Source organism: Tenrec ecaudatus, chromosome 9 (assembly GCF_050624435.1).
Source record: "Tenrec ecaudatus isolate mTenEca1 chromosome 9, mTenEca1.hap1, whole genome shotgun sequence".
Taxonomy (NCBI): Eukaryota; Metazoa; Chordata; class Mammalia; order Afrosoricida; family Tenrecidae; genus Tenrec; species Tenrec ecaudatus.
In genome coordinates, this window is record NC_134538.1 from 62,251,837 (window position 1) to 62,263,224 (window position 11,388).

An 11,388-nucleotide genomic window follows, 5' to 3' on the forward strand; every position below is an offset into this window, starting at 1 on the left:
GGTGTCAGAGGCTAATTGGTTCAACAACCTGCTCAGACCCCAGGTCAAGTTGGATTCAGGAGAAACAGCCTGTAGGTTTGTTCTAGTAACGAATCTCCAGTGATGCCTTAGTCCGTGCTACAGGGTGGCTGGATACACCTTGAAAACACGTGGAGTGAAGTAAATCGGCCAGGAAAGCACAGAATGCCTCCACTTATGCAAAATGTCTACGATGGACCAATCTATGGAGACTGATGTCTACTAATGGTGACCAGGAGCCAGGTGGAAGGGACAGGAATAGGGGATGTGTGACTTAAGGAGGACTGAGTTCTATCAAGGGTTGTAGGAAAACTAGAAGGAAGTACTAATGATGGTTGAACAACATGATCCACATAATATCCCTGAATTGTACCCATGAAAAATGTTTAGAAAGCAAATAGTTTGTTACGTAATAATTGTCACAATTTAAAAAATTGACTTAAAAAGGAAACCAGAAATCTTCAGATTTTCTAAATGTAAAGCAAATGCCAAATCATACAGACTTGATCTTTCATCTCCCGTGGTTCCCTTCTGTATTTGTGAAGCACATATTTTCTTAATCTAAGTTTCAAGGCAAGACACTTCCAACTTGCCCCCCACAGAACTATACCTGTACATGTACATACACACACTACTATGGGTGTAAGCACACGTAACACACTCCATACATATATTGTGCACATACCATATATGTACACACATTGTGCACACTGTACACATACTGCATACATGAACTCAAAACACACAGACATGCCAGATATACATTTACACACATTGCATATGTACACATAAAGCATGTGTGCCTGTGCATGCAGACATACCACACCAGGCACACATATTTGATTATTGCCCTCTAAACATGTGTACCGACTCCTTTCAAGGCAGGCTCTATCTTTATATTTACAGAAAATACATTTCAGCTCTACTTTGAGAAGTACCTAAAAGACCACAATTCAGTGGGCAGCAATAGCAAGAGAGTGATCTCTCCAGGCTTCCCTTCCCTCTGTGACCTGTTTCCACATCCAGGACATTCACCAGCTTCAAAAACATGAATCCTGTGATCATTGTATGGGGATGATGGTTTGCTGAGAATTTCACCTCCAACTTCTTTTCCATTTCAGAGTACATAAACCAATCCATTCCCAAAAGGCCTGCCGGTTCTGTTCAGAATCCTGTCTACCACAATCAGCCTCTGAATCCTGCCTCTGGCCGAGAGCCTCACTACCAAAACCCCCAAAGCACTGCCGTGGAGAATCCCGAGTATCTCAACACCACCCAGCCTGCCTGTGTCAACAAGCCTGCCTTCTGGGCCCAGAAAGGCAACCACCAAATCCATCTTGACAACCCGGACTACCAACAGGACTTCTTTCCCAAGGAAGCCAAGCCCAACGGCATCCTTAAGGGTCCGGCAGCTGAGAATGCAGAATACCTGAGGGTCGCACCACCAAGCAGTGAGTTTATTGGAGCATGACCATAGAGGAAAGCACCAGCCTGAAGAATTCCAGACTCTTTGAGCCATGCGGGACCAAGCCACGGCAGCTACAACAATACCAATAGCCACGTGAACTCTCATGCCTGTGGATTGCCTTGGCCACATCTGTTTTGAGAGGCCCATCTTTCAACTAGGAAGGGTACCTCTGCTCAGTGCACTTTGGGAAGTTGCAGGTACAGCTGTTTCTCTTCAAACTTTCAGCTTCCAGAAAAGGCACCCAGCTAGAATGTTGTCCATTTGGGATTTGGGCAGAGTTTACCTTTCAGTGAGGTACATTAATATGTATATGAATATGCATATGTGTATACACACATATATGTGTGTATATATATGTGTGTGTGTAAATAATTGAGGTCTTTGGGGGTGTTGATTGTCATTGCTGATTTTGCTGTTAATGGGCTCTGTCAATGAGGAAGGAGGTTGCTTGTAGCACCAGCTCCTCTGAGTTGATCCAGGTTCCTGGGACCAAGAAATGTAGATCACAAGTCTTCCAGCTCACCCTTGATGCCGTGGGCTATGCCTCAAGATGCTTCCATCTCAACACCATTACAAATGGAAGGGAAAAAGCCCCGATATTCTGAGCAGGCCTGGGTGGTTCTGTATCAAACCATGACATGGTACAAAAAGACAAGCCATTTTGGCCCTGTCTGGGCAAAAATAGGAAAAACTGAGCTCATCTTGAGACTTTGGTTTGTGTAAATGACCCCGTGGTACTTAGTTCCTATTGCTGTTTGTCCACTGGTTTCTGATTGCTCCGTTATTTGAACTGCCTCTGGGTTTTCTGTTCCACTGGTTTGAAACTTGAGATGCCCCCACCCCATCTTGCTGTCATAAAGTCAGCAAGAGAAGAAGGTACAGCAAACAAACAAACACAACCCACGGAGACCCGCCCTCATGTTGGGTTCATCTGCCTGCAGACCACTAGCCTTTAAATGAAATGAAAACGCAAAGGTTCACACCTGTGAACCATAAAGGGCAATCCAGTTGGCCACTACTGCCAAGTTCGTGTCTCCGGCGGAAGGCAGCGAGTGCCGATGCACAGCGCAGGCAGCTACGAAAACAAAGCTGTTCTGAGAACGGATTGAGTCTCCCCTCCACCCCACCATCTCCTAGAATAAAATGTTTAGGTTTAGGCTACTTGTAGAAATAATCCTTTTTTTTTTTTTAACTTGAAAGGTACTTTGCTCTGCCCAGATGAGCTTCCCCCAGGGTCTCCCGGCTCACTTTGTGAAGTAAAAGCTAGGTCCTGCAGTGATGTAGCGATGCGGGAAGAACACAGGGCCCATGCCACTGCAGGTGGTTTCCCAGGGACAAAGGGGATGCCGTTAGTTGTCGTGTGGGAGGTGCACCTGACGGTTCATGGTCATGCCTGCGCAACCGCATCTACAGATGTGCTAGAAGACAGCAGTCTTTTCCCTGCTGAAAACAGGTCTAGTGTCAATTTGAAGATCCAGTGAGGGTCTCCAACGAATTAGCAACAGCTTTGCTTTCTAATCGGTGTCCCGGTAACCTAGTGGGTCAATGGCAGTTCTGATAAACAGTGTCACCCACTCTTCACTCAGCACCCCTCCCCTCTAGTTTCTCAAGGAAGCAATATTTCAGACAGTGGTTTTGAATTCCATATTGACTCCGACCGGGGCCTCGGGTTACCCCATTGTTTGATTTTGAGGGGCTGAGAAGGAAGCTGAATTCAACTCGGTTACATTTGCTACCACTTCAAAGCAGGGTACACCAGCCTGTCACAGGTGCAGAGGACACAAAAATAAATAAAGGCATCATATAATCCCCAATTCCAAGGAACTCCCAGTTAAGAACAGGAAATGAATTTACAAATATGAAGCCAACAACAGTATGACATATTCCTGTGACAGCTTGCCCCCAAGCACTGTGAAAATACAAAAAGAGAGAGAGAGATTAGTTAAACCTACCTGGAAAGGTTCATCACGTTGGGGATGACCAGGATTTTAACCACAGGGAACCCGAAAGCAAATCACCAGTAAAGCAGGCTCTGAAAGCTTCCACCAGCAAAGTGGGCTGAAAGGCCGTGTTTAGCCAGCATGGCAGACTGCCCTCCTGTCAGCCTGGGGGACGACGTAGTAGGCTTCTTCTTCTTGCTTGCCTCCCATTCATTGGGAACTTGAGACTGTCTTCTTTGAAAATGCTCAGTGACAAAATGAGGCCGCATTTCTAAAGATCTGAAATTTTATGACACTGTCAGTAAGCCACTTTGTTATCAATTCACCTCAGAATATTAAAAAAGAAAAGAAAAAAAACAGTTAATTGTTGATCCAGAACCAGGGCCCAAGATGAGTCACATTTTATTATCACTTGTCTATCAAGAAACAGATGATTGTTAAGGGAGGGCAAGTATAAAGCCAGTCCAAATGTAGCAGTTAAGGGCTTAGTATTTTTGTAACTTGAAATATTTTACTATAACACAATAAACAACAAAAACGATTCAAGCGTTCTTCTCCTTTGTATTTCTATTTTCTTGCAAAAGAAAAAACATGTTTTTTGCTAGCTGTTATCAAATTTAAGATTTTACTTCCCAAAACATACTCACTACCTCTGGCCAGGGAGAAGGGGTAAGACGAGTGGAACTCACTGAGCTTCCATCGCCCCAAAGGTACCACCAAGTCGTTTCAGTGTGAGGAACTGAACAGATCTGGACCCTTCACATCCGGACCCCTGATCCTTCCTCAATGGTCACAAGGCCCTACAGTCCGATAGAGAGGGTGTCTGCTGTTTCTTCCTTAGTTCTCACCCGATGGCCCAGTCTCACATCAGACCTTTCCAAGCAGAGTTCAACACACATAAGACTTGGGGGCTGGCATTTACAATGGGCTGCTCTCTTTACATGTATTTTCTCACAAAATCTCTAAGGGATTTATGTAATTACACCCTATGAAAAATCCATCTGCCCTAGGTTAAATGCATGCGTATGTGTGTTGAAGATAAATCTTTGAACTTTACATTTGCTGTGTCCAGGTTGTCACTAGTTTTGAGCAAGGAGAAGCACCGTCTTTACATTCCAGATGACGATAACACTCCTAATGTGTTTCACCCACCCATTCCCATCCCCCCAACCCCAGAAAAAAAAATCACAAGTAAATGATGAATGTAAAAGCACAAAAAACATTGGTTCTCAAGCTTAACCCTTCAGAATCTCGTATGTCCCCATCAAATCTATATAAATCAAACTAAATCCGAATATATATATATTAGTCTGATGAGCACCCCAGTGAGAGAGCCACTGATGTAAATAAAAGCCCTTAGAGAAGGAGCCCTGGTGTTTGGTTGATTGACCTTCAGTGTAGGCCTCCCTGTCTTAGGCCTCAGTTTCCCAGGTGTTGGATGAGACTCGCATGCACTGCCCCAGTAGTTCTCACCTGGTGAGTTTCAAGAAAGTGATGCCTGGATTCCCTTCAGACCAACTAAGTCAGAAGCTCAGGGATGCCAACAGGTGACAATAATGAGCAACACCTTATCTCTAATCTCCTGAGGCCATCTAAGCCATCGATGAGTCCCTGCTTTTCCCAATCACTACAAGTCAGGAGAGAATAAGAGAAATCATGGGTGCTAGATTCTCAGACCCAACAGAAAAAAACTTTGCAGTTGCAAGTACGCCCCGAGACTTGGCCATCAGAAGCCATTGCAAGACTCTCCTGTTCATTGTCCTCAGCAATGTATGCTGAAAGTGACAGATACTCCAATCTGAACCTGCATTTTCTAAGAAGTAAATTATAAAAGCCAATCTCTTCCCAATGAATGAGCTACTTCCTAAGTGACTGCTGACAAACTGCCTTTGATATCTGTTTTGCATTTCTTCCTTTGCATAAGCATGTTTTTATTACAACATCATAATCTGCTTTTATTCCCTGCCTTGGGAGCTGGAAGACCTTACGAAATAGGATTCCCTGCCTCTTGGACTAGCCACGCCTGCCGTATGAGGCACATATGTGTTAGTGGTATTAGATAATTAGAGGTATGTTTATTCAGCTAAGATTTTTAAATGTAAATCTATTTTTGTAACTTTTTGAGGATGGTATCCTTTTTTGTAGCACTGAACTTTTGTAAGGTATATTTTTAGGAAAACTCATTTTTTTCTACTAAATAAAACACAGTTTACTTTAGAAAAACTGCAAGGGATCACAGTTAGAAACTGATTGTTGATGTAAAGGGTTAAGATGGAAGAGGAACGTGTGCTCTCTTTAATGTATTAAAGGTATAGTCTCATACAGACCTAAAGGAGGGCATCATCATAAAAAGGGATACCTTCATCATATCTTTGTCAAATTAGAAATTATGAGAAAAGCGCCTTCATCTTAATAGCCATCTGCACTGGGTGTTGTAGAGTTTGTCTGGGGCAATGTTCACTGAAAGGAATTGCTGTCAGTTACCACTCATCGAACAATCTAATTGCATCCCGTACTCAACTCGTCTGTCAATATGACCCCATAAATGTATGAAAAGCAATAAAACAAGCACTTTGTTGGTTTACACACACTAGTCTGACTTTGATGCACAAAAATTATATTTTTATACTATATTTGACATCCATTTACCAACATAGATTATTAAAGAAATTCCTAGAAATCCATCTTACCCATTATAAACATAACATGTTCATCTCAAATCAGCAGGATGTTTAAAACTCTTGAGGCTCAGATGCACCTAAGCCTAGTTACATATGAAGTGCTGGGGTAAAAGCCAGGCTTTTGTCCTCTTGTTAATTCCTTCTAAGGAGTCCTGGTGGCTACGGGGTTCCACACTGGGCTGATAAGCTGATATCACAGTCATCAGTGGGATTTACCAGCCACTCCATGGGGAAAAAAAGATGACACTGCTCCTGTGAAGATGAATAGTCTCAAGAACTCAAAGAGGCTTTTTTACCCTGTCCTATTTATGACAGGGTCTCTATGAGACAGAATCAACTCAATGGCAGTGGGCTTTGGACTTTGAGTATGCTCATTCTGGTGCCCCTAGACCTAGATGGTGGAAATGACCAACAGAAAACTGAGAGATTTAGTTCCACCCATAGGTACATCAGGAAAAAGGCCTGAGACATCACAACCACTGAAACTCCTGTGAAGCACAGTTCAGCTCTGACGCACAAAGGTTCATTTCAGTGGGTAGCCAAGGTTGAGAAGCACCGGCATAGAGGGTGCCCCGGGTGCCTGAATTTGCAGGAGATTCTGTTGATGGATTTTCTATAAGAAAGGAAATTACATTACAAAAGTGGGCATTAAAAGACTGCTTGAGTAGTTGTTTTTTCTAAAATCAAGAATCCAAGAAAGATTCTTGCGCAATATTTTAAATATTTTATTTCAATGAATTATGCCTGGGATAAAAATAGAAGCAAGTGATTATGTGGGCTGTTTTTCCTTTCACTTGTATCTGCATAAGCACAGTATACTCTTAAAAGTCTGTTCTGTCTGAATTACCAGCAAAAGTAATAAGAATCACTTTTATCACCGAGCAGACAAAACTACAAAGGGAAACTTACATATATTTTTGCTGCATTTCCTTATTTCATAAAAGAAAGAAAGAAAAAGGAGAGAGGAGAAAAATATTCCCCTGGCTTGTTTTGGCTGCAAAATAATCTTATATCTTGAAAATTAAGGGATCCTATGGATCTGATGATTTATAGTAGAGGTGGTGATGTAACTGAGAAATAACAGCAAGAACTTCATTGTCTAAAACATTCAAGCAATACCTTTGTAACTTCAGTATACGGTACATTTTAACATTGTAAAGTTTTACAATGATGAAAGCAATATTTGTACAAATGAAAATTAAGATTCTCTTTTATATGGCTTATACTGTTGATCAAACATGATTGTATATGGTTTTAAAACTTAGATGTATATTATTGTTCTTTACTCATAGTACCTTGATATAATAATGTATTCTTTGGTAACAATGCCGTGTTAACATTAGTTATTAATCTTATCTACCCTAGTGGACATGCTCTCTTCTGATCATTTTTCAAAGGGGAGAAAGAAGGACAAGTTCATTTGGAGTTAGCAATGCGGAAATATTTTCCATTTTGCCCCTTAGGTTTCTTCCCGTAAGCCATGCTGTTCACAATTACCTTGAAAATAAAACTCTTCAGATACTACAGTCTTTTCACATCTATTTTACAGTCTTGCCTCAAACCTTTCCTATCTTTCATGCCTTTTCCTCTTCCACACAGTCAAGAGATGCTTCTTTGATGGAAGTGGGTTTCCTTTGGCAAGTCAAATTTTTGTTTCTTCAGAGCACTAAAATGAGTGGAGGCTTGGTTGGGATTCTGATAAATCACCTGTGCTAAAGTGATGAAGGCCAAACTAACCATAACCATGTGCGAACGGACCTCCTAGTCAACCAGTGCCACTCATCACCCCTAACCTTTGGAAAGAATGTCACAGCCCAGTGAGAAAGGTCACAGACTTTCCTTACCTCAAGCCAAGACTTGCCTCAATGAAAGCAACCACTAGTGCTAAGGGAAATTGTTCTCTTGAAACATTCTATCACATTAGCGACCATTAAGTCAGCCCCTAATTCTTAATGAACCCATAAAGCCAGAACATAGGGATTCAGAAGGGTTTTCATTGGCTGCGTGTTCCAGTGTAGATCGCCAAGACTTCCTTCCTAGTCTGAGTCTGGAAACTGCTGAAGCCTGCTGTACACCATAGCCTCACTGACAGACGAACACTGGCTGCACATGAGGCTCATTGGCTGAGAACTGAAGCTAGGTCTCCTGCCTACAAGATAAGAATTCTATGACTGCACTACCTTTGCCCCTAGCTTATAATTGAAAAACTACAATACTAGAGTCTAAGTAGACGATACTACTACAGTATACACTGTACCATAGTCTTTAGTCTACAAAAATCTAGACTTTCAGTTGAAGTGATCCAAGAAGTAAATGAGACCTCACTAGACTTAACACTCAAAAGGAATGAAAAACCTTAAATCTGAAATAAATGAAACCCAGCGTGAGCACCAAGGACTAGGATGATTGGGGGTGGGAATCCACAGGGTGTGAAGAGCTGGGGAGACAGTTGAATAAGCTGACTCTCATGTGGAGCTTTTGTTTTTGTTGCTGTGCAGTCAGTTCAACTAAGAGCCACCCTAATTAGGCAGATTGAACTGCTCCATAGGGTTTCCTAGATTGTAATACTTATGGGAGCAGAACAGTAGGCCCTTTCTTCCAGAGTGCCACTGGTAGATTCACATCCTTCATCTTTGGACAAAGATATACGCACTTTGATCATTGGGCCACCAGAGAGCTAGCATCTGGGAACAGTTTCCTTGGTCTAATGCAGTGGTCCTCAACCTTCCTCATGCTGTGACCCTTTCGTGCAATTCCTCATGTTGTGATGACCCCACCACCCCCCAACCATAAAGTTATTTTCATTGCTACTTCATAACTGTCATATTGCTACTGTTATGAATCGGGCGACCCCTGTGGAAGGGTTGTTCGACCCCAAAGGGGTTGCAACTCACAGGTTGAGAACTGCTAGTCTCATGGAAGAGTCCAAGGGACTGTTGCTCTCTTTACATTTCACATGGACTCAGGCTCCTGAGAATAAAGCCTCAACCTTCAGAGCTCCTGCTTTCCCTGACCACTTGATCCCCACACGATGGCCCGTGCTGTTTCTTTTACACAGCAGAACCTGGCGCAGGAAGTCAGGTTCACCCTATCCCTACAGTCCTCCGTATTGACTGTACGCATATCCAGGAAGACTACAGCTTTGTCTTTGTGATTTTCATTCAGAATGTCATCAATCACTTGCATATAGAGGACTAACAGTAAGCTGTGTGTTCACATGGGAGCTGAACTTCAGAAAGTCAAAGTTCTTGAAGAATTAATATGCAAATGGAATTTTCCAGTGTTCCCTTTAAGGCCGAATGTCATTGGCCAGAATCCTTTCACTGCCTCCCTACCCCGCCTTCTTTCAATCCCACTGCTCCATAGCACACATGGGGATTTTTAGAGACCAAAGTCTTAGAATGGGGTTAAATCAAAGTCTAAATAAGAGGTTTTAGTCTCATATGAGTCCTTGGGTGCTGGGTGGTACAAAAGGTTAATTAAATTGGATTCTTACTGGAAGGTTAGACTTTAAAGTCCACACAGAGGTGCCTTGGAAGAAAGGCCTGGCAGTCTACTTCCAAAAGATTACAAAAACCAAACCAAATACTTCCATTAAGTCAATTCTGACCCAGAGTGACCCTATGTGCAGAGTAGACTGCCTCTATGGGTTTCTGAGACTATAAGCCTTTACAGAAGTAGAAAATCTCATTTTTCCCTCGATGAGAACCTGTGGTTTTGAACTGCTGACCTTGCAATTAGAAACTCAAAGAATAAAACCCCATGCAACATGAAAATCCTATAGAACAGTTTTATTCTGTCTCAAATGGGTCGCTGTGAATCAGAATCCATTGCAACTGGAGGTGGTAATGGTAATTCAATATCTAGAAAGTCAAATCTCAGCATATGAGGCCAAACAAGGGGGTATGCTGGGTCACTGCACCTGAAATGATACACCTCAGTAAAGGTCATAGCTTACGATCCCAACTGAACCCAGGGGAGAGCTCGCCAGGACCACAGTGTTCCCTCCAGAATTGCAGCTAAAGCTGGAAGCAGATATAGTTTCGGCTTAAAGAGATTTTCCCTTTGAGCCGAGAATCCTATAAAAGTAATTGTAACTGTCTTGGGAATGAAGAGATTTCCCAAGAATGGGAGGGTCTGAGAAGCAGAACTGAATTATCCTTTCTGGTTTGGGCTTGAATTTTTAACTTATACTAGGGCTTGGCTCCACTCTGGATGGCAGTTCTCCCGAGACTTGTAATACCCTACCTCCTCCAGAGCATCAAGTCCTCCTACCACTCCAGAAAAGGAATGTCAAAAACTTGGGTAGAAGAAAAGCAGTAAGTTTAGATCTGGTATGACCCTGATCTCAAAAACAATAAATGAAAAGACCCTATAGACATGTGTTTAACACTGACAGATATGTTTGTTAGAAGCTCCTTACCCTTCTACTCTTCATCAACAATCTAAGACTGTTGAGTAGTAAAAACTGGGAGAAGACAGACATGAAGCTCTTAGCACAGTTTTCCCAGGATCTCTTTATCCCTATCCTGAACTCTGGGCTAGAATACCCAACTATGAAGTTCCAAACACTAAAATGAAAGGCCTGCTTTAACCCCATTCCTCAAAATTAGTCCTTTGAAACTCTAACAAAGGGAATTCCCAGTCCTAGAACCTTAAATACTATGCATGATGGATGCAGCCGTCCCTGTTCAATATCACCACCCTTTGGGCCTAGGGTTCACCTTCAAGGTACTGATGGTAACATCTAAATAAGGAGCCCTGTGAAGAGTTAGTCTCAGAAACCCATGGGGCCAGTTCTGCCCTGTCCTATAGGGTTGCTATGAGTCAGACTCATTCACTGCTATGACTTGATAGCAGTGAATGAGAGCCAGTCCACAGAAGAAAAGAGGTTACCTGCTCCCCTGAAGACTTGCCATCTCAAATCCTATGGATCAGTTCTCCTCTCTAGGGACAATTCAGATGACCCAGAATCTTCATCCAGAGAGTTACTACCACAACTGCTAAAGGTCAATATTGTCCAATTCTGCTTCTTCAGAGTATTTTTTTATGATTTTTGTGTTTTTATATACATATTTATCAAAATACACATGTACTTCAAAATGTTTATGGAAAATTTCGTCTTTTAATTCCATTTTTTGTTTTAAAAATGTTGGAAGACCTCTCTTAAATCTGTAAGTTTACATGTAATTCTAACACCACAAATAAATAAAGATTAGATTTTAAAATATCCTGATAATAAGCCCCTCACGCAAATCCAGAAAAAAAAAACCCAACTCAC

At 42.1% G+C, this 11,388-nt stretch overlaps 1 protein-coding gene across 2 annotated transcripts in view; it reads left to right on the forward strand.

Annotated features, from left to right (window-relative positions):
* Positions 1 to 7,631, forward strand: part of EGFR (epidermal growth factor receptor) — a 210,259-nt gene extending 202,628 nt beyond the window's left edge. For both annotated transcript variants that reach the window (XM_075558154.1, XM_075558156.1), the window contains exon 28: positions 1,140 to 7,631. In XM_075558154.1, the coding sequence (XP_075414269.1) occupies positions 1,140 to 1,489 (350 nt within the window). In that variant the 3' untranslated portion in view covers positions 1,490 to 7,631. The remainder of the gene's footprint in view (positions 1 to 1,139) is intronic.
* Positions 7,632 to 11,388: the final 3,757 nt, after the last annotated feature.